Raw genomic sequence first — 23,826 nt, 5'->3', positions numbered from 1 at the left:
TACTATGATTTAGATCTAAAATGTTCCCCTAAGGCTCTTGTGTTGTTCAGAGGTATGACTTTTGGATGGTGGTTGGATCGTAAGTGTGCTAATTTCATCAATGATTCATTCATGCTGAATTCATAGCTGGATGGGCTAATGGGAGGTGGGGCCCCTTTGGAGGAGGACTGTCCTGGGGCTCCTTGGAGGGCATCTCTCTCTCTCTCTCTCTCTCTCTCTCTCTCTCTCTCTATCTATCTATCTCTCTCTCTGGCTCTTCCCTTGCTCTCTGTTTCCTGGCTGCCATGGATTGAGCAGTTTATCTCTGCCATCCCTTCCACCATGCCATTTCTACCTTAAAGCCTGCCAACCATGGACTGAAGCCTTTGAAACCATGAGCTAAAATAAACCTTTCCTCCTTTAAATTCTGTACATCTAGTATTGTGTCCCAGCAATGAAAAGCTGACTAATACAACTGTTCATTCATGTTTTCTGTTATAGGTATAGAATGAAAATAAAAATCATATGATCATCTTAGTAAATGCAGAAAAGGCACTTGACAAAAATCTAACATTCTTTGAAAACTGGAGACATTTCTCAACCTATAAAGAAGATTTCACATGGTTTGGTGACACAAGCCTGTAATCCTAGTTATTCAGGAGCCTGAGGCAGGAAGATCACAACTTTGAGGCCAGCCTTGGCAAGATTCTGTCTCAAAAGTGAAAAGGTCCGTGGCTGTAGTTCAGTGGTACAGCAGTTTCCTAGCACAAGGCCTTGAGTTCAAGCCCCAGTAACTTAAAAAAAAGTCTCCACAAAACCTACAGTTAATGTTTTTTTCCCAGTACTGGGGATCACTCAGGACCTTGCACTTGCCAGGCAGGTGCAGTGCCTCTGAGCTACATCCCTGGGCCTCCTACAGCTAATATTATACTTAAAGATGAAAGAGTGAATTATTTCTGTGTGTTAGAAACAAGAAAAGGCTTTCCATTCTCATCACTGTTATTCAATATCATAGAGATCATAACCTGTACAATGAGGCAAGGTTAAAAAAAAGGCGTATTATTGGGAAAAAATAAGACTGCCTTTATTTACAGTTGGAATTATTATTATTGATGTAGAAAACCCTGAAGAACATTTTTTTTTGAGACAGGATCTTGTTATTAGTTCAGGTTGGCTTTGAACTCATTATGTAGCCCAGGCTGGCCTCAAACTTGCAGCAATCCTTCTGCCTCAGCCTCCTGAGTGCTAGGATTACAGGAATGTGCCAGCATGCCTGGCTGAGAACATTTTTAAAAAACAAGATTGTTGTATTTCTATACAGTAGCAGTGAACGATTCAAAAAAGAAATTAATATAATGATTCCATTTCAATAGCATTTAATATATACTTAGCAATAAGTTTATAGGTGATACATAGTATCTGCAATTAAACACTATAAAATTTGAGGGAAATGAAAGAAAACCTAAACAAATGGATAAATATACCATGTTCATGGATTGGGAGACAGCATTTCTAACCCAAATTGACCTTTATTTGGTGTGTTTGCTTTGTTTTGTTTTTGTAGTGCTGCTGATCAAATTCAGGGCCTTGCTCATGCAAGGCAAGCACCTACCCTGAGCTGGAAGAACCCCAACCCCATAAATTGATGTATAGATTCAATCAATTAAAATCCTAGCAGGCGTTTTAGTGGACTAAGTCAATTCTAAAATTTGTTTGGAAAATCAAAGGGCATAGACTCTTCAGGACAACTTTTTTCTTTTTTTCCCCCCAATTTTGAAAGAGAAAAACAAAATTGAAGGATTCACACTATTAGATTTTATTTATTTATTCTTACAGAGAATCAACTTTACTTGCCATTGTTGGTTAGTTTCTCTTCTTGCCTTGTCTATGACATTGGCTGGTATGAGGACTGGAGCTGTGGTCTGGTAGAGAGCAGAGATGATCTTTTTCTGTTGTGTTTCTGGAATCTTCACAATTATATGCCTATGTGTAGTTTTTTTTGATCAAGGCTATTTGGAGTCCTATATGCCTCACTTATCTGTATGTCAAGCTCTTTTCCCCTGCTTGGGAAGTTTTCTGCCATTATTTCTGTGAAGAGATTTTTTTATGTCATCTCCACTCTCTCCTGTTTCTTCATTGAGCCCAATCAGTCTTATGTTATTCTTCTTTGCATCATCTAGCAGCTGCTGGATTGATTTCTCATGTTCCTTTATAATTTTGAAGCAATTTTTCTTTTCCTGGTCACTAATTGCAATCTTATCTTCTATATCTGAAATTCTGTCCTCACATTGGCTCATTCTGCTGTGTAGACTTTCAGTGGAGTTTTTCATGTCCTGGAAATCTATTTGCATCTGTTTTATGGATTCCATTTGTTTCTTATGTTGGGATTCCATCATGTTCCTGAGCTCCTCTCTAGATTTATTAATCATGTCTTGCACTAGGGGCACAATTACTCCTGTTATCTGAGAAATTATTTCTGATTTCATTTTTTCCAGATCCCCTTTTGTTGCCAGTTCAGTGGGTTCAGGTGGTTGAGTATCAGAGTGTTCCATCTCATTTCCCTTTGGGGTTTCTGTAGGTGATCTGGAAGTCTGGTTTTGAGACTTATTTACGTGTTTTCTCATTTCAATTGGGGTGGGGGGCTGTTAGTGCCTGCACGGATTACCTCCTCTGAGCTGGGAGAGGTGGGACAGGGGCCGGGAGCAGTGGTAGGGATGGTGACCCAAAAGCCCTTTCCTGTGGGCTGGGACCAACGGGAGGGATGGTGGCTGGGAAGCCCCTTCCTCTGGACCAGGAGCAGTGGGATGGCGGCTCAGAAGCCCCTACCTCTGGGCCTGGAGTGGTGGGAGGGATGGTGGCCTGGAAGCCCCTTCCTCTGGGCCAGGAGCAGCGGGACAGAAGGTGGCTCAAAAGCCCTTTCCTTTGGGCTGGGAGCAGCAGGAGGGATGGTGACTGGGAAGCCCCTTCCTCTGGACCAGGAGCAGTGGGACGGTGGCTCAGAAGCCCCTAACTCTGGGCCGGGAGCAGCGTGACTCAGTTCCTTGGTCTGGTGGTCTGGTGTCCTCTGCGTCTTTGTAGTGTGGAACCAGGTGGCTGCCTGTCTGCAGCAGGGTGATTCGGCATCTTCCCCGCGACCGAGATGATCTTTTTGATGGAGTACAGATCAGTCATGGAAAAGGTGCAGCAGGTGGTGACACAGACACAGTGGATGACTCTGGATTCACGGAAATCCAGCAGGAGGTAGTGGGGAACCTCAGAGAAGAGCTTTGCTTTGTGTCCTTTGCCAAAGACAAGAGTTCAGATTACTGAGGGCAGTGACAAAGGAGGTAGAGAGACTGGAGCCAGGGAGGCCTCCTAGATAGTGGGGCCCTTGATGGAGGCCACTGGCTGCTGTACATCTGCATTCCAGTGAGAAGTAGCAGGAACAAGAGGGAGAGAGCATCGTCAAGGTGCCCAAACCCCCACTACCAATGGGTCCAATCAGTGTCTCTGACCAAGAAAGAGGAAGCTAATCCAGTGCTGCTGGCAGTGTGCATGTGACACATTGCCTCATCTTAAAACTTCCTCAAAGTAATTGAGTCAGTATGGTATAAGCATAGGAAAAGACATACCTCAATGGAAGAAAAATAAGTCCAGAAATGCACCCATAATTATAGGACCAATTGATTTTCCACTAAGGTGCAAGCTAATTCAATAGAGAAATAATAGTCTTTTCAATAAATGGCACCAAAGTAACATATCTATATGGAAAAAGACATGTACTCAAGAATGAAAGTTTAATAAATTCATTTTTGTGTGTGTGGTGCTAGGGATTAAGCCCACTGACCTGCACATACATGCTAATCATATACTATCCCACTCAGCTACACTGCCAGCTCCTAATATTAATATTAAGTTTAACAATTTTTACCAGTTCATCAAATGGGCTTTTAAGTACAGCTGACTGTTTTCCTGTGAGTGTATAGTGAGGAAGAAGACAATGATTATTAGTTCAGTTTGGTGCCAATGCCTTGATTTGCAGTAACCACCAGCATTTTATCCACTATTGTTTCAGTGCCCACAGCACCAAGGACCAAAACAAAAAGACAAGTAACATTTTAATGTAGGTAGGAAATAATCTGAACCCTTTGGCCCCCTTAAAAGGATCTGTGTGACACACTTTGAAACCCACTAGAGAGGTAAAAAGAGAAAAGGAGAAGGATTGAGGGGAAGCATTGAAGAAATCTAGTATTTAATGGTTTGGTGGGAGGGTGAACCTGCAAAAACAAACAAACAGGAGTAAGCTGAGCGGTAGGTAGCTATCAGTGCAGCCAAGGAAGGAAGCAAGGGCCATCTTCAGAGCAATAGTGTGTGCTGCAGTTAGATCCAGAATGTCACCAGAGGTGCATGTGTTCAGGGCCTGGTCTCCAGCCTGCGGCTCTACTGGGAGGCAGAGGAACCTTTAGGAGTGGAACCTAGTGGAAGGAAGCTGGATCATCATACCCTTGGATGGGGATATCAGAACCCCAGCCCCTTCCTCTGTCTTTTGATTCCGGGCCACCACCGAGTGAGGAGCTTTGCTCCATCACATTCCCACCATGCTGTGCTGTCTCGTCACAGGCAATGAAGCCAACTGACCATGAACTGACGACACCTCTGAAACCTGCCTATTCATTTGAAGTCCATTAAGTCAGATATTTTGTCACCCTGACAGAAAATTGACTAATGCAGTGTGGAATGCAGGCTAGAGTCAAGAGGAGAGATGAAAAATGGCCATTGGGTTAATGACTTGGATGTAAAGAGCTGTTTCTATGAGTGACCAGGTCAGAAGCCAGATTGGAGGGAGTTGGAGCAAGAGAGGTGAGGAGACAAATGGGTGAAGACAGACCAGTCTTAGAGAAATTCTCCAGAGGAAAAAAAGAGACAAGGCAGGGGCTGAAGGAAGGTGTCACTGTGTTAGTTTGCTCTTACTGAATCCGGGGGTATACTGGTGACCCTCTGGACATGGAGGAGAGAGCAAATGAAATTCCGAGATGACTTCTGGTTTTGTAGCATGTGGCGTCAGTTGAGCAGTGGCCTATTTGTTGAGGGGAAATAAGGTCCACATTAGATAGATCATACCTGTACTTTATGCTGAGGAAGCATTTGACTATGAAATCTTAATTTCCTTTTGTGTGGAAGTTTTTGGGTTTTTCTCTTTTCCCCAAACCTCAGAGGCTGCCTGCTGCTTTTGTTGGTTGAACAAACATGGAGATTTTCAAAGTTTTAGTTAATGTTCTTTTACCTTGTTCCTTCTTTGGATTAAAAATGTATATTAGTTTCATTATCCAATCCAAAAAATACAATGCTTTCATATAATGGAAGATTTTCAATTTTTGCCCAATAGGAGAGATCTATTTTTTAAATTGAAACTATTTTGGTCCACTTAATTGAACATTTTCTTCTTTTGGTGAGCAGAATTAACTTGAGTCTTTTTTTTTTTTAATGCACAGTGAGAAATTGCAAGCAAGTAGTTTCCAGTGTTTACATAAATGTATTTTTATCCTCCCTAGTCTTATATAGGAGCTCTAATTATGAGAACACAGTTGCCCTGAAATTTTAACATTTTCAGCAGTGTTCATGAAAAGAAACAAATTTGTTTTGAATTAAGAAGCTTTTGGGTCCAATTACTTCCATTTAGTGAAAGCAAAGCCAGGAAAAAGACTTTCTTACTCTCATTTGTAAGAACTAATTTCCTGACTTTATTTAACTTAAATATAATTAAATTTATTTAAATGAAATGGGAAGCAATAAGTATTTTTGAATGAATAATGTTAAATTAAAAATGAATGTGTTTTGAGGGCAATCGCATTTTAAATTATATCTAATGGAACAAGTATAGAAAAGAATTTCACAAAGCTGTTTCAAATAATTATCTTCACTTTTTTCTTTTAAAATTTAATATACAAAGATGGAAATTAAGTTTCAAATCATTATAGTCTTTAAAATATTACACCCTATAATGAAATAGACAATGCCACATTATGCCATTATTTTCATTAAAATTTGTGCATGACTTTGTTTTGTTTTGTTTTTTCAGACAGTATCTCGCTATGTTGTTCAGACTTTTCAGACTGGTCTTGAACTCACTATGAACCCCAGGCTGACCTTGAACTTGCAACAATCCTCTTGCCTCAGCCTCCATAGTGCTGGGATTACAGGCATGGCCATTATGCCCGGCTAAAATTTGTACACGAATTTAATGCATCTCAAAATTTAACAGAATAAAGTACCAAAAATATTTAAAGCCATATTAAAGATATAGAAACACTTCACCTTTAGTCTTTGACTTTCACCTTAAATCATCAGGTAAAGTCAGTCCCCGCAAATTCAGAACATGACATTTTCCATTGTTCTATTGTAATAAGTTATCTGGGCACAGTGACACATGCCTATCATCCCAGCTACACAGGAGGCTGAGGCTGCCCAAGGCCAGCCTGGGAAACTTAGTGAGACCTTGTCTCAAATTCTCCAATAAATACACAAATAAATAAAGAGGGCTGGGACTGTAACTCAGTTGTAGAGCACTTTCTTAGTTTGTGTCCTGGGTTTGATCCCCAGCACCACAAAATAAAAGCAGCATTTCTTTCTATGCCTTCCCCTCTGGGGATGGAACCCTCAGGTGCTCTACTGCTGGGCTACCTCGCCACACCCTTTTTCCCCTACTTTTCCATAAAGCCTCTCTAAATTGCTCACACCAGCCTTGAACTTTGAATCTTCCCACTTCTTAGCTTCCTAAGTAACTGGAATAACAGGCATGTGCCACTGAGCCTGGCCTCCTTCTGCTTTTTGAAGTGTTTAATGAAACAGGTAACTCCCACCTGTCCGGAAGCTGAGGCAGGAGAATCACTGTGAGGTCAAGGCCAGCCTGGGCTACAATGTAAGTTCGAGACCAGCCTGAACCGCATTTCCAGACCCTATCTCAGAACAGCATCAACAACAAACTGGCAATGCATGTGTATGATAAACTGTTTAAACAACAGCAAAAGGGTTTGTTTTTGTTTCGCGGTGCTGAGGATTGAACCCAAAGTCTCTCAAATGCTCGGCAAGTGCTCTACCTCTGAGCTACATCCCCAGCATCCATCCCCCCATTTTGCCAGCATCAGATTCATTTATTTACCTTATAAGTTCTTCTAAAGTTAACGATCATATATACAGGTTAACACTCATACTTTTTCAAATTCTGAAAGGTGATTGCCACTGTTTAGCTCTCAGTTCTCTGTGCCCCTTTAAAGATTTTTGACATACGAATTTTTGCAAAGACTGTTTTCAAATAAGGGAGCGCAGAAAACGAAATTGGATACTTCGGGGAACAGGTAGTATTGGAACAAATGAAGGAACTGGTATGTCTGTGCTACATTTTCCTTAGAGTTGCACCTTTAAAGCACTTTTCCTTCTTCACCTCCCCTGCTTTGTTGCTTTCTTTCTTTCTTTTCGTTTTTCGTTTTTTGAAACAGGGTCTCACTATGTAGTTCAGGCTGGCCTTGAACTCACTATGCTGCCCAGGCTGGCCTCAAACTGGCAGCGATTCTCCTGCATCTGCCTCCCGAGTGCTGGGATTACAGGTGTGCACCACCATGCCCAGCCTAGCCCACTTTTCCTCCCTTCCTCCTACCTCTCTCTCTCTCCTCTCTCTCTCTTTCTTCTTTTTTTTGGGGGGGAGGGCTTTCTGTAGATCAGGGTTGTCAAAGAGGAGACAAAGCCATGTTAATTTCTGGGGAATGTTTGACACATGCACACACACGCGCACACAGGCACATACCCTTAAAGTACTATTTACTTATTTTTCTAAATGAGCGTGTGTAAGGAAGAAACAAACAAGAATACATTCACACATTTACATTCTGTGTGTAAGAGTTGTAAGCACTGCCACCCGATGGAGCAGTGCTTGTCAATGCACAGGGCAATTATCTTAGATTTCTTGCCTGAGGATAGAAAATAATTCTTGTTTCCATTTATCATACTAATTTCCTTCTACACAGTCAAACATTGCTTAAACCAGCACACATTTTTTATTAGAAATTAATTGGATGATGTATTCAATTATATTTAGATGTATTTAAGATTAGAACAACATAGTCTGAACTATAAAAAAGTGGGAAAATGTGCTGTCACAAAAATTGTTGCCAACTACACGGGAAGGAAATATAGAAGGGAAATCTTTCATCATAAAAGTCAAAATTATTGGTGTATTCTGAGGTCCAAAAAACTAACTTCATGCTGATTTTGTTTTTGTTTTGTTTCTTGAGACAGGGTCTCACTATATAGCTCTGGCTGGCCTTGAACTCATGGTGATAACTCTTGTCTCAGCCTCCTGAGTGCTGAGGTTACTGGTGTGCACCACTATGCCCAGTTGCAATTTAGCAATTTAGCAAGACCCTGTTTTAAAATGAAAAATTTTTAAATGGCTGGTAATGTAGCATAGTGCTAAGCCCCTGGGTTTAGCCCCGTACTTAAAAAAAAAAAAAAAAAAAGTTCTGTTCTGTTGTTCCAGAACAAAATTTATATCTAGTATTTTTAAAAAGATACTATGTGTTTTTATAAAGATACATATGTATATTTCTTTCTCTGTGTGCTTGCATGTACGTGTGTGCACGTGTGTTCCTTTGCTTTTTTGTAGTAAAATACATATAATATAAAATTTACCATTTTAACTTTTTTTTCAGTGCTGAATATCAAGCCCATGGTCTGGAGCATGCTAGACAAGCACTCTACCACTGAGCTACACTCCCAGCTCAATTCCTGATGGGTGTGAAGTAGTTCAATAGTGTTTTTTAAACCATCAAAAAAATAAACTACTGGCTCTAAAATTAAGATAATTGCTACTCATTCCATTGTGTTTTGTCTAAAAATATTAGTGGAATTTTTTTGTTTGTTTTGGTTTTTTGGTTTTTTGAGACAGGGTTTTGCTATGCAGTTCAGACTGGCCTTGAACCCGTAGCAGTCCTCCTGCCTCCTGCTTCAGCCTCCCCAGTGCTGGGTTTGCACCACTATGCCTGGCTAAAAATATTACTGTTATCAAGAGAATACATATATCCTTTTGAGAGACCTCTCATGTGCTAGGATTATAGGAGTGCACCAGCTTAAATATTGTTTATTTTATACAAGGCATCTAAGAGGCCCAAGAAAAACATATTATCAAACTCAAGTTACTGTTTTCATGAAGATAAATAATATCTATTGTCAGTGAGAAGCTGTATGAAGGAACTTTCAAGATCCTGTCTGATGAGGTGCCACTCATGGAGTGTAGTTACATTTAAACACAATAAAAGGAGCTGGGCATGGTGGTGCATGCTTGTAATCTCAGCACTCAGGAGGCTGAGGCAGGAGGATCACTGGGAGTTCAAGGCCAACTTGGACTACATAGTAAGAACCTGTCTCCAAAAAACCAAAACAATTTTTTAAAATAAACACAATAAAAGGTAATATTCAGCCTCAAAAAGTTGAACATAGAATGACCACATGACCTATTTTAGTATATGTGCTGCCGAAGCAAGCACGACCACATGACCTGAAAATTCCAATGCCAGATATATTCTCCAAAGAACTGAAAACAGTTCTTCAAATCAAAACATGTACAGAAATTTTCATAGCAGTAGCTCTCTTCTCAATAACTAAAAGCCAGCCACAAAAGGAATGAATGGAGAGGGCTGTGGTGTAGCTCAGGGATAGAGTGCGTGCCTAGCCTGACTGAGGCCCTGGCTTCCATCCCCAGTACCAGGGGGAGAGAGAGAGAGAGAACGGTTTATGTATTCATGCATGGGATATCATCTAGCCATACAAAGTAATGAAGTACCCACACATGCTACAAAATGGATGAACTGGAAAACAGTATTCCAACTGAAAGAAGCCACACATAAAAGGCTTTTATCTGATTCTATTTCTATGAAATATCTGAAATAGACAAATCACAGAGACAGGGAGCAGACCAGAGGTTGGAGGGACTGAGGGAGGCGACAATTCCATTTGGAATGATGAGCACATTTGGATTGAGATAGAGGTAATGCTGCATAGTACTGTGAATTTTCCATTTGCACACTGAATGATCAGAATGGTGATTTTTTTTTTTTTTTTGCTTAATGAATTTCACCTCAATGAACAAAAAAAAGTAGGTTTCAACTGTGAACACCTTGAGCTGGGCATGGGACCAATACCTGTAGTAGTCCCAGCTACTCAGGAGGCTGAGGCAGGAGGACTGTGAATTGGAGGCCAGTCTGGGCTGTGTAATGAGACTCTGACTCAAAAATAAAAACAAAACAAAAGACCTTGGATGTCTTAATGTGGATTCTTCAGCTGGATGCTGACACATAATATATAAACTTCTGTTTATATAATATATATTCTTCTGTTTATATACTATACATATAATATATAAACTTCTGTTGTCCTTCTGTCCACAGCTGCAAGAACTTGTCATGATGGTCAGAAAATAGCCACCACCCTGCATTGATTATTTTTCTTCCTAAAGATATTTTTAATAACTTTTTTTCTGAGACAGGGTCTTACTATGTAGTTCAAGGTGGCCTTGAACTCACTCTGTAGCCCAGGCCTCCTGCCTCAGCCTCCCAAGTGCTGGGATTATAGGCATCTGCTACCACACTTGTCAAGAAACAAATTTTTCTTCCCCATCTTCCGTATCAGCCCCGACTGCCAAATTTTTTTGTAAATTCTTCCAAAAAATATTGGCACTTAACATTTTATTATGATTATTACAGAAATTAGATTATAGTCTATTTGCTGCTTTTGTACCATGCTTTTCCCACTTCATGGGATATTTTAGTGAGTTCCTCACGTCAGTGTGTTTAATGCTGGCTCATTTGTTGTCACGCCCCATTGACAGTTGTATTATTAATGGGCCTTTATTTGCTTAGTACTCCCCCGCAGCACCCCTGCTGCTGCCTTTTTGGTACTGGGGATTAAACCCAGGGGCTTGTGTGTGCTTGGCAAGCTCTCTACCACTAAGTTGTATCCTTAGCCCTTTTTGTTTTTATTTTGATGGAGGAGCTCACTAAGTTACCCAGGCTGGCCTTGAACTTGAGATTCTCCCGGCTCAGCCTTTGGAGTAGATGGGGTTACAGGTGTTCTCTAACTAGTTCCCTCTTGATGGATGCTTAGATTGTTCATAGTTCTTGGCTGCTGCCGACAGTGCAACTTTAAGCATTCTTATTTAATGATCTTTGTGCACATATGCAGACACATATGTAGAATAAATTCCTAAAACTTGATTTGCTGGAATTATGAATTGAACCTATGCATCCAAATTCATAGGCTGAAGCCCTAACCACCAATGTGACCACATCTGGAGAGGAGGCCTTTAGGGGAGGTAACGATGCTTAAACAAGTCAGAAGGCTTGGCCCTAATCTGACAGGACAGGAGTCCTCAGAATAGCCTCTCTCTTCTCTCTCCCTTTCCCCTCCCTTTCTTTCTCTCCTCTCCTTTCTTCTTCTCTTTCTCCTCCTCTCCCTCTCTCCCCCAGCTCTCTCCGTGTGCACAGAGCAGTGGCCCTCTGCAAGGCAGGAAGAGAGCCCTCACCAGAAACCAACCCTGACAGCACCTTGCTCTTGAACTTCCAGCCTCGGAAACTATGAGAAGGTAACTTGCTGTGGTATTCTGCTGTGTCGGCATGAGCAGGTGAAAAAATACACCAGGTCTAAGGACATGCAGGTTTTGAATGTGAGAGATGGGATCAAAATAATTCTCCAAAGCTTGTGCTCCACTGTATACTTGTCCAGAATGAACACACCTGTCCCCTTCACCTCCTTACCACACCATTTAATTTTTGTCAACCTGCTAGACACAAAAAAATACCTATTTTTTTTTTTGGTACCAGGGATTCAACTCAGGACCTTGTGCTTGCAAGGGGGGCACGATGCCACTGAGCTAAATGCCCAGCCCCCAAAATACCTAATTTTAATGTAGGCTTGAAGTTGAGCCTTTTTCAAATGTTTGTGCAACATTTAATGAACAGATTTGTTTATTTGTGTTTTTTTCTCCTTAAATTCTTTTATTGGTACATTTTAGGTATACAATACATTTACATTTCTCATTGGGATTTTGTACCTTTACATGATGTATCTTGCTTATTTTTTCCCCCTTCCCCTGCCCTCATTTCGAATCCTCCACCCCTCCCTATTTACAAAGACTTTGTTTCCATTTTTCCTTTTCTCATATTTTTTCCTTTCCCTTCTTTCCTTTCCCCTACCCCTCCCACTTCCCGTACACCTTTGGACCTTTTCTTTCTATTTCACATTATGATTTTTCTTTTTCACATTATTATTTCAATTGTACATATTTATGGGGCATAGTATAATTCAATACATGTATATAATGTATAATGATCAAATCAGAGTGTCAATGGTTTTTCTATTTTTGATCAGTAAATTCATTATAATTCAGAACTAAAGGAAATAGAGTACAATGTAATTTTAAGGCAGATAATCGAAGATAGTTTCTCAGTGTTATAAAGCTTTTTATAGTTAATTAAGGCATCTCTGCTTTGTAGTTGTAAATATCTAGTGCATACAGAAGTCTTTCAATTTTACTAAATTGTAAAATGTATTTTTGTGTTTCATGTTGATAATTTATAACTAAATAGGTATTTTACAATTCTACTAGTATATTGGATTTTTAAATCTTTATTATAAAGTAAAAGAATAACTTTCATTTTGGATTAATATCTCAAAAGCTTGACTTAAGTCATACCCCTCTGTAATTTATATTTTCCTATTATGAGAATATATTTATAACTACTCAAATTTTTGTACTTTTATATCATGTTCTTCTAAAACATGCCCTAGATTGAGAATTGGTTGTTAAATGGTCAAATAAATCAATAAAATATTAATTTGCCTAGCAGTTTACTCTTAGTATAAGAACTGTATACTTATGCTTACTATTTTTAGGTGGATAACAGTGAACTTGTATGCATATTTGCTTGTAGCTGGATTGCAATAATGACCCCTGATTTGTTTACATATTTCTGTAGCCATTTGTTAGTGCTATGGTTTAGTTCAAGACTGTTCCCCAAAGGCCTCATGCATCATAGGTGGAGCTTTTGGAAGAGGATTGGAGCATGAAGACACTATAACTAACCTACTATTAGGAAGTAGGGCCTTGTCAGAAATGGCGGGTCCCTGAGAGTGTGATCTGGAGGGGTTTATTTCCCTTCCTGGCTGTTCCTTTCTCTCTCTGTTTCCTGCTAGCCATGACATGAGCAGCTTTCCTTCACCCAGGGCCTTCCATCTTGCTTTTCTGCCTTTGAGCTAGCAGACCATGGACTAAAAACATGAGCCAAAATAAACCTCTCCTCCTTTAAGTTGTGGGTATCAGCTACTGTGTTCCAGGAAAGCGAAAGTGACTAAGACAATTAATATCCACCCATTAAAATTTTTGACTTATCCTTGTGATTTGCTTTGGCCAGTGTGATAGTAGCAAAGCAAACATTATGCAAAGAACAGCACTTGCACATTAGTATTTACCCTATTTTGCCTCACATGCTGCCACCATGTAAATAAGCTCTAGTTAGCCTCTGTGTGAAAGACACATGACTCAGTCATTCCTATTTTCCCAGCAAGCATGGAACCAAACTGCACACCACACCGTTGTGAGGCCAGCCTAGATTTTGTAGTTTCCAACATTAGCAATCCCAGCCAAGATTTGCAGAGCCTTGCCAGATCAACAGAACAGCCCTCCTGGCCTATAGAAGGTACAGTAGATGAGGCCAATCTAGATCTTGCGGTTCCCAGCATTAGCAATCCCAGCCAAGAAACTTGTTGGAGGCCGCAAAGGGCTGACAACTCTTGCAGCTTGCACGGCTCTTCTGTCTTGGAACCCAAGGAAGCTAAAGCTGGTGGAGTTGGCCAGGGCGAGGCGGACAGCACACAGTTTAAGACCACGTGGAGTACCTCCTGTTTATTTGTTTTGTGGTACTGAAGATCAAGCCCAGGGCCTCACATGTGCTAGGCAAAAGTTCTACCACTGAGCTACACCTCCACCCCTAATGAATGAATGCTTTCTCCTTCCTCTCTGTCCCTGAAAACCCATTATATGATATTATGTGAAAATTTGTTCCATTCCACAGGAGCATTTCAAGTCATTTTCTTATTCACTTTCCATTTCCCTTTGCTTCCTTTGTATTTCATGGGTTGAAATGGCTCTAAGAGAAATAAAGGTAAGAGAACATTAGTTTGGGATCTCTCATATTTGATGACAAGGCATTTAATTTGCAGTCACTTGGGAAAATGAACTCTAAGTCACATAATATCACCAATGTACATAAGCTTCCACCAGAGTGAAATTTTCTCAACTTCCTGATCACAGTGTGAAAAGGATTTGGACAGTTAGAGAACAAAAGTGGTTATTATATGTGTCCCTGGCATTGTTAGGGAGGGTGGGAAAGATGCACAATTTTTGTTCTTTGAAGGATATTGAACTAGATTTTTCCTCCTCATCATTTCAGAGTCTGAGAATGTGTCATCAGGAGCCTCATGTTCCCCACTGAGTTACACATCCTATGTGACTCCTGGAGCTTAAATTCCAGTTATTTGAAAAAAGCATGTGAGAGATAGGGGTGTAGCTCAGTGACAGAGCATTTACCTAACATGTGTAAAGCACTTGGGAGGTTGAGGCAGGAGGATCACCACAAGTTCAAAGCCAGCCTGGGCTACATAGGAATCTCAAGGACAGCTTGAACTACATAGAGAAGCCCTGTTTCAAAAAAAAGGAGGGGGATTTGGATTTGGCCACAGTGGCATCAAGTAGAAAACATACCACACACTCATGGACCAATGGACTGTGAATAAGCCTCTGATTTATGCCTCTTTGACCCCCATTGTTAAATATTAGTAAAATGAGTGAATGGCAAAGACAGCTATATAGTCAAGTGACCAATTGGTTCTTGGGAGATGATGTTATTTTGGCCAAGAGGTTGAGCGCTGCTTTTTTTTGTACTGGGGATCAAACTCAGGACCTTGCGCTTGCCAGGCACTGAGCTACATCCCCAGGCCTCAGCATAGCTTTTGATCTTCCTAGGACTGGCAAGATGTGTGGCTTGGGGCTGGGGATTTAGCTCAGTGGTTCCAGCGCCTGCCTTGAAAGTGCAAGGTCTGAGTTCAATGCCCAGTACTAAAACAAACAAACAAAAAAACAAGATGTGAGGCTTGATCAGGTCAAGCAGTGATGTAGGCAGACTGCCACGTGTGAGAAATCATGTTTCACAAACACAGCACACATACACCATGACCTAAGAGGCTGTATATCTTATAACTTAACTGTTTTTAGCCATCAGTTCCAGATGCTGATTAATTGTTAAACATTAATTATGCTCATGTGTTTTCAGATCTAGTTTTAGAACTTTGAACAAGGTCAATAATCATGTGTTTCTGGCGTCATTGTCGTTCGATAATTACTGAGAATTAATAAGTGTGATCACAAGAACATCCCTCTCATTGTGTCTCAAATATTCTCTGTCCCCCTAACAAGAAATGACTTTCAGGTCCAGGGATTTAGCTCAGTGGTTTCACTGCCTGCTGCGCAAGCACAAGGACCCAAGTTCGATCCCCGGTACCAAAAAAAAAAAAAAAAAGAAATGACTTTCATTATGCCTTGTTTTGTTTTGGGGACAGGGTCTCACTATGTACCCCAGGCTGGCCTCGAACTTACAATCCTCCGATCTCAGCTTCCCAAGTGCTAGGATTCCAGGCGTGCACCATGACACTCGGTGCTCATAATGTTTTATGTTGGTTATACAGGTTAGTTTCAAAGCAGATAAGGGGCTGTAAATTTGAAACTGTTCCACTAACATGATGTGATAATATGTGTCTGTGATAACCTTGGACACTTGTATTTCTGGTACAAGCGTGACCTCCAGAGCCCTGTACTCTCTGACTCAGTTTCCCTCCCTGTGTAATGAGTTCTGTCCATTTGCCTTAGTTGGATTTTCTTTTTCATGTCAACCAAACAAATACAGAAATTGCTACCCCTTCCCTAGTTATTTTGGCCACGTTTTTCAAAGCTTACTGTGAGATTGTCCCATAACTCTGTAACTTGTATTATTCAGATTTTGCTGGAGTGAAATGTCTGTGAGGCTGGTTACACAACAGCAACAGGGAAAAAAATTCTAGCATGCTTTTTTTTTTTGCATTTTATCTTTGAAAAGACCATTGTTACCCTGGCATGGTGGCACCTGCCTGCAACCCCAGCTCTGGGGGGAGGAGGGAGGCAGAGGCAGAATGATTGCAAGTTTGAGTCCCAGCAGGGCAGTTTGGCAGTTTAGTGAGACCATGTCTCAAAATTTAAAATTTAAAAAAGGACTGGGGATGTAGCTCAGTGTGAAGGCCCTGGGTTTAATCCCCAATGCTGCTGAAAATATAAATAAATAAATAAATAAATAAAGGAAAGGCCCTTGTGGCTTTGCTTTACACATGTCTATCAAGAAATGAAATTTGTCTTTTGCTTCTCTATGAGGTTGTCAAAGCATGATGTGCAAGTTCAAAACATCTTGGATTCTGTCTGTGGCTCTTCTTTTGTTGAGGATGATCACTGCAGAGCATCCTGGAGGGGGATCAGGTGGAAATGAATAAAGACCAGGATGCTTGGAAGGGGAAGACAGTGGTCCAAGGAAAGAAAAAAGAGCTGAAGAAGTGATTTTATTAGAAAACCTTAAAATTGGAAATCATGGGAGCTTTTTTTTAGACAGTCTCACTCTGTACTTCAGGCTGGCCTTGAACTCATGTAGCCCAGGTTGGCCTTGAATTCATGGTGATCCTCCTGCCTCAGCCTCCTGAGTGCTGGTGGGATGACAGGTGGGTGTCACCACTCCTGGTTTATGGGGGCTATTTTGTTTTTTGTGTGTGTTTAAGTGGTACCTTTATAGAGTATAAGAAATCTAAATAATTCAAAGGGTATAAAATAAGTCTCCATTTTTTCATAGATTTCTCTTTAGTTTTCTCCCCCGCCCCCTTCTGTTCTGGGGATTGAACCCAGGGCCTTTACACTGAGCTGCATCCTCAGCCCTTTTTAAAATTTTTTTTTTTTGAGGCAGGGTCTCACTAAGTCACTAAATTGCCCAAACTAGGCTCAAATACACAATCCTTCTGCCTCAGCTTCCCAGAGTGGTGGGATTACAGGCATGTGCTGCATGCTTTTCTTCTCTCACTCTCTTGAATGCCCTTCTAGAGATAATCTATGTTTATGTAGTTATATGCATAGACACACACAACAAGGAGAACATTATAACGCTGTAGCCAACTTTGCTTTTCCATAGCAATCCATTCATTTACTAGTACTTATTGTGGACCTAATGTATGCTGGATCCTGTTCTAAGTACTCAGGATAAACCAAAGAACAAAACAAGCCATATTTGTTTTCTATTGCTGTGTAACATATTAACACAAGCTAATTTAGCTGCTTAAGACAAAACACGTGTATTTTCTCTTTCTTTCTTCTTTCTTTCTCCTTCCTTCCTTCTCCTCCTCCTTCCCCTCTTTCCTTCTCTCTCTCTTCTCTCCTCCTCCTTCCCCCTGTCTGTCTCTGTCTCTGTTTCTCATCCATGGCATCACGCATGTTAGGCAAGTGCTCCAGCACTGAGATGCACACCCAGCCCTCCTCACTCAATCTTCACAGGTCAGGAGCCCATACACCACTGCACTGAGTTCCCTACCTTGGCCTCTCAAGGGCTATAGTCCAGGTGTCAGTAGGGCTTTGGTCTCAGGTAGACGCCCAGTTGGAGACTAATCTGCTTCCCTGCCCACTCCTTTCATTGGTAGGATTTACTTCCTTCTGGTGATAGTAGAGGCACTTTGGAGTTTTTCCTTTTTGTTGGTTTTGTTTTTGTTTTTTTAAGACTGAGTCTCACTAGGTAGGCCAGGCTGGCCTTAAACGTGAGATTCTTCATCCTCAGCATCCCGAGTTCTGGGATTACAGGGCTGCCACCATGCCCCAGTCGCTTTGGGGTTTTCACCAGCTGTGAGCCAAAGGCCCTGAGATCCCAGAGGCTGCCCTTAAGCAGGTCACAAATGGCAGCTAATCCCTTCCAGGACAGCAGAAGGGAGAGGCCATCTGCTAGCAAGATGGAACTTTCCCCAAGGTGACAACAATCATGGGAATTTTGGCCCATCCCCTGGGGTCCCACCCACACCAAGGAGAGGGAACAGCACAAAGATGTGCATACCAGGAAGTGGGCTTGGGGAGCCCTAGAGACAGCCATGCAAGCCCAGCCCCTGCTCCATGGCTCCTCCATTGCAGTGGGGGAAGACAGAGGACAAGTGGATAGACAAATATGTAGATGCTGGGTTCTGGAAACAAGTGCTAAAGCAGACAGCCAAGTCGATGGAAGGGAGCCTAAGGGGGGCGGGGGGGTGTTATGGAAGAGGAGAGTCAGGGAGGCCTCTGGTACCAGCAGCACTGAAGCAGGGACTGAAGATTCGAGGGGGCCACACAGAGAGCTGGGAGGAGAGGACGCTGGCTCCTGACGCCCTGTCTGGGCCACACTGGCAAGTTCCAGAGAGCAAGAAGAACCCTGGCTGGAGTACAGTAACCAGGGACCAGGGCCCAAGGCCAGAGAGGAGGCAGAGCTGAGTTAGGCAGGGCCTTGGGGAGCTGCTGAAGATCTCTCTGAGTGCCATGTGGAGCTACCAGGCAACCGAAGGCAGGGGAGAAACACTAATAAAGTTAAGAGAAATATAAGTTACTTTATTGACAATTCTACGCATACATTTGTCCCTTATGACCTAGAATTTCTCCCTTATCATGGGGGAAATTCTTAATTCAGCTTTGGAGCAGGGCAGATCTCTTCCCTGCCTCAGTGGGTTTGATTTTAATGATCTTGGTTTTTTGGCTCTGGCTTCTTAGTGTCTCTGCTGACCACATGGTGTTTGAAGGCTGAGCTGACTTCTCATCCTCCTGTCTCCTGGAGTGTTATTTTAATGCTACAGCCTCGAAAACTGGTCCACTTTTTTTTTTTTCCTAAGTACTGGGAATTGAACCCAGAACCTCTTCAATGCTAAGCAAGCTCTCAGCCCAACCCTCAGTCCCCAGCTGGTTCACTTTTTAACTCTGAATTCCCTGGTTGTTAAGCTGCTAAGACTGACAGCTATCCTCGCTGTCACACTCTGGTAAGAGAAGAGGAAAGCGAGGCCTGGGTGGAAGCAGGGGGACCGTTCTTTATTATCAAAGCAAGAAACAATGGTAGTTTGGCCCCAAATAGTGCCAGTACATCTCCCAGAAAGAAGGCAGCTGTCATCTAAAGGTGGAGCTGGAGGGAAGAGAGGAAAAAACATTAAGGGTAATGGCAATATTTGGGCCTGAGCCATTTGAAGAATGGAGTGTTCATTACTTAGATGTAGAAGACAGGAGAGGAAGAGTTTGGGGCAGAAAAAATTCTAGGTTTGATTTTATGTTTTATTTTTAAATTTTATTTTATTGGTACATTTTAGGTATACAGTATAATGACATTCATTATTGGAAATTTGCACCTTTACATAATCTCTTTGGTTGTTACTTTTTCCCCCTTCCCCTGCCCTCCCTTCAACCCTTCCGTCCCTCCCTATTTACAAAGACTTTGTTTCCATTTTTTCATTTTCTTATATTGATTCCATTCCCTTCTTTCCTTTCCCCTACCCCTTCCACTTCCCCTTCTAGTTTGCCCCTTTTCTTCCTATTTCACATTATCTATTATACCTTTTAGTCCTTATTTACACTTTCAGTTTCTCACACTAGAGAAACTGTTTGGTATTTACATGTGTGTCCTATTTATGTCACTTAAGAGTATCACCTCAATGTGCATCCATTTAGCTATAAATGTCTCTAATTTCTCATTTTTTATGGCTGAGTAGTACTCCATTTTATAAAAAACCCACATGTTCTTTATCCAGTCTCCAGTTGGTGGGCATTTGGGCTGTTTCCAAGTTTTAGCTATTACAAACTGCCACTGTGAACATGGGTGCACATATATCGCTGTGGTGTGATTCTTTTAATTCTTTGGAGAAGATACCCAGCAGTGGAATAGCTGGGTCAAACAGGACTTCCAGTCCTAGTTCTTTGAGGTATCTCCATCCTGATTTCCACAGTGGTTGCACCAGTCTACACTCCCATCAGCAGTGGAGCAGGGTTCCTCTTTCCCCACAGCCCCTCCAGCATTTGTTATTGGTCAATTTCATGACAGCAGCCATTCTTTCTGGAGTGAGGTGGATTCTCAGCATTATTTTTATTTGCATCTCTCCAATGACCAGTGGTGTTGAACATTTTTTCATGTATTTGTTTGCTATTTCTACTTCTTTGTCTGAGAAATGTCTGTTCATTTCAGATGCCCATTTTTGGATAGGGTCTTTAAATTTGGGAGGTCTGATTTTTTTAAATTCTTCATAGATTCGAGATAGTAGACCTTTGTCTGAGGAACAGCAGGTGAAAATTTTTTCCCACCTTGTGGGTTGTCTCTTCACACTGCTGGTGGTTTCTCTTGCTGCGCAGAAGCTTTTTAGTAAGAAGAGATCCCACTTGTTGATCGTTTGTGCTAGTTTACAGACAACTGAGGTTTTGTTCATAAAATCTTTTATTAAACCAATGTCTTCAAGAGTTCTACCTAGCCTCTGTTCCAGCTGGTTCCAGCTGGTTCAGCTGGCTCAGCTGGTTTCTGTTTTAATATTTAGATCTTTAATCCATTTCAATTTTAGTTCAGTGCATAGTGAGAGATATAGGTCTAGTTTTAATCTTTGGCAAGTTGAAACCCAGTTTTTCCAGCACCATTTATTAAAGAGGCTATGTTTCCTCCAGTGAGGGTATTTGGCTCCTTTGTCAAAGATGAGGTGGCTGAGTGTATCTGGAGTTGTTTCTGCATCTTCTAATCAGTTCCACTGGTCCTCAGGTCTGTTTCTTTGCCAGTACCATGCTGTTTTTATCACAGAAGCTTTGTAGTATAGTTTCAAGTTGGGGGCTGTAATACCCCCTGCCATGTTTCTGTTACCTAGAATTGCTTTTGCTATTCTGGGTTTCTTCTTGTTCCAAATGAATTTTTGGATTGTTTTCTCAAGGTCCGTGAAGTATGCTCCTGGGATTTCAATTGGCATTGCATTGAATCTATATAGCAGTTTTGGAAGTATGGACATTTTCACTCTGTTGATCCTTCCTAGCCAGTAGTGGGGATAGATGTCTTTACATTTTCTGATATCATCTTCAATCTGTCTTTTCAGAGTGCTATCGTTTTCAGAGAAGAGGTCTTTGATTTCTTTTGTTAGGTTGATTCCTAGGTATTTCAGTTTTTTGGATGCTACTGTGAAAGGAATTGTTTGTCCTATTTCTGTCTCAGTGAGTCTGTTGTTCATGTACAGAAAAGCTATTGATTTTTGTGTGTTGACCTAGTATCCAGCTACTTTACTGAATTTGGTTATTAAGTCTAGAAGACTTTTGGTGGAGTTCTTGGAGTCTTCTATATAGAGTATCATGTCATCTGCAAATAATGACAATTTGACTTCTTCATTTCCTATCTTTAGTCCTTTTCTTTCTTTCTCTTGTGTAATTGCTGTGGCTAATGTTTCCAAATCTATATGGAACAAGAGTGGTGATAGTGCACGTCCTTGTCTTGCTCCTGATTTTAGTGTGAAGGATTTCAGTTTTTGACCATTTAGTATGATATTGGCTGTTGGTTTTTCATAGATGGCTTTTATCAGATTGAGGTAGAGACCATCTATTCCAATTTTTTGTGGGGTTTTTTTTTATCATAAATGCATGTTGGATTTTGTCAAATGCTTTTTCTGCATCTATTGAGATGATCATATGATTTTTGTACTTTGTTCTATTGATATAGTGTATTACATTGATTGATTTGCATATGTTGAACCATCCCTGCATCCCTGGGATGAATCTCACTTGGTCAGGGTGTATGACCTTCTTGATGATCTTCTGCATTCTATTTGCCAGTATCTTATTAAGGATTTTTGCATCTATGTTCATTAGTGAGATTGGCCTATGGTTCTCTTTTTCTGCTTTAGGGATCAAGGTGATGCTTGCTTCCAGGAATTGATTCAGAACTATTGCTTCCCTTTCAATTTCACTGAAGAGTTTAAACAGTAGTGGCAGCAGTTCCTCTCTAAATGTCTTGTAGAATTCAACAGTGAAGCCATCAGGACCTAGGCTTTTCTTAGTTGGTAAGTTTTTAATTACATTTTCAATTTCATTTGTTGATATTGGGTTGTTTAGAATTTTTAGGTCTTCTTCGTTTAACTTTGGTAATTCACACATATGTAGGAATCTGTCCATTTCTTCTGTTTTCCATCTAATTGCCATATAGGTTCTTGTACTAGGTATGGATAATCCTCTGGATTTCTGCTGGGTCTGTTGTAATTTCACCCTTTTCATTCATAATTGCATGGATTTGCACCTTTTCTATCCTTTTTCTGTAAGGTTGGCTAAGGTTTTGTCAATTTTGTTTATTCTTTTGAAGAACCAACTCTTGGCTTCATTGATTTTTTTGTATCATTCTCTTAGTCTCCATTGCATTGATTTCTGCTCTGACTTTTACAGTTTCCTCCCTTGTATGAGCTTTGGGTTTGTCCTGTTCTTCTTTTTCTAGAAGCTTGAGGTTCAGCATGAGGTTGTTTAATTGGGTTTGCTCTGTTTTCCTAATATGAGTATTCACTGCTATGAATTTCCCTTGTAAGACTGCTTTCATTGTGTCCCATAGATTTCAATATGTTATATTGTCATTGTCATTTAATTGAAGGAACTGTCTGATTTCTTCTTTAATTTCCTTTGTGACCCATTGGTTATTCAGAAGTGTTTTGTTCAATTTCCATGTATTTATGAAATTTGTGTGGTTTCTTTTGCTATTGATCTCCAATTTCATCGCACTATGGTCTGATAATATACAGGGGATAACTTCAATTCCTTTGCACTTAAATATGTTCTGTAAGCGAGTAAGAGGTCTATTTTGGAGAATGACCCATGTACAGCTGAAAAGAATGTGTATTCTGATTTTGTGGGGTGAAACACTCTGGAAACATCTGTTAAGTTCATTTGTTCAAGAGTTTGATTGAGTTCTAGTATTTTGCTGCTTATTTTTTATCTAGTTTATCTATCTGTTTGTGACAGTGGGGTATTGAGGTCCCCCACTACTATTGTATTAGTGCTTGTATGATTTTTTATGTCCGTTCATATTTGTTTTATATAGTTGGGTGCGCTAGTGTTTGGTGCATAGATATTTATGATTGTCATCTCTTCCTCTTGGATTGTTCCCTTTACAAGGATGTAGTGTCCTTCTTTGTCTCTGTTAATCAGTGTTGGTTTGAAATCCACTTGATCTGCAAAGAGGATAATTACTCCTGCTTTTTGGGGGCTCCTGTTGCATGGAGTATTGTTTTCCACCCTTTAACTCTCAGTCTATGAGTTTCTTTTTGAATTAAATGTGTTTCTTGTATGCAGCATATTGTTAGATCTTGCTTCTTGACTGATTCTCTCAGTCTATTTCTTTTGATTGGTGCGTTGAGACCATTAACATTGATGGTTATAACTGGTACACATTGACTTATCATTGTCATGAATTTTTCTTTTTGTTGGATTCTTCCCCCTTTGTATTTAATTTCTTGTTGTGCCCAATGGATTCATTTTGCTGGGCTTCCTGGGGTTGTGATCCTTGTCTTTTTTTAGGATACTGTCTAAAATTTTTTGGAGTGCTGATTTGGTATTCATGAAGTTCCTGAGGTGCTCTTTATCATGAAAGTATCTAATTTCTCCATCAATTTTGAAAGATAGTTTTGCAGGGTACATCAATCTGGGTTGGAGGCTGTTTTCTTTTAGTGCTTGGAGTACATCACTCCAAGCTCTTCTTGCCTTGAGGG

The 23,826-nt window shown here is 40.7% G+C and overlaps 1 protein-coding gene across 1 annotated transcript in view; it reads left to right on the top strand.

The window, feature by feature from the left end:
* Positions 1–11,662, top strand: part of Heatr3 (HEAT repeat containing 3) — a 74,218-nt gene extending 62,556 nt beyond the window's left edge. Inside the window, exon 15 of the mRNA XM_021260943.2 lies at positions 11,475–11,662. Coding sequence (XP_021116602.2) covers positions 11,475–11,546 — 72 coding nt within the window. The 3' untranslated portion in view covers positions 11,547–11,662. The remainder of the gene's footprint in view (positions 1–11,474) is intronic.
* Positions 11,663–23,826: the final 12,164 nt, after the last annotated feature.

Source organism: Heterocephalus glaber, unplaced genomic scaffold (genome assembly GCF_053883595.1).
Source record: "Heterocephalus glaber isolate CG9 unplaced genomic scaffold, H.glaber_assembly_v1.0 deba00000071, whole genome shotgun sequence".
In the NCBI taxonomy this organism is placed as follows: domain Eukaryota; kingdom Metazoa; phylum Chordata; class Mammalia; order Rodentia; family Bathyergidae; genus Heterocephalus; species Heterocephalus glaber.
This window is presented reverse-complemented; position numbering and strand designations above follow the sequence as displayed.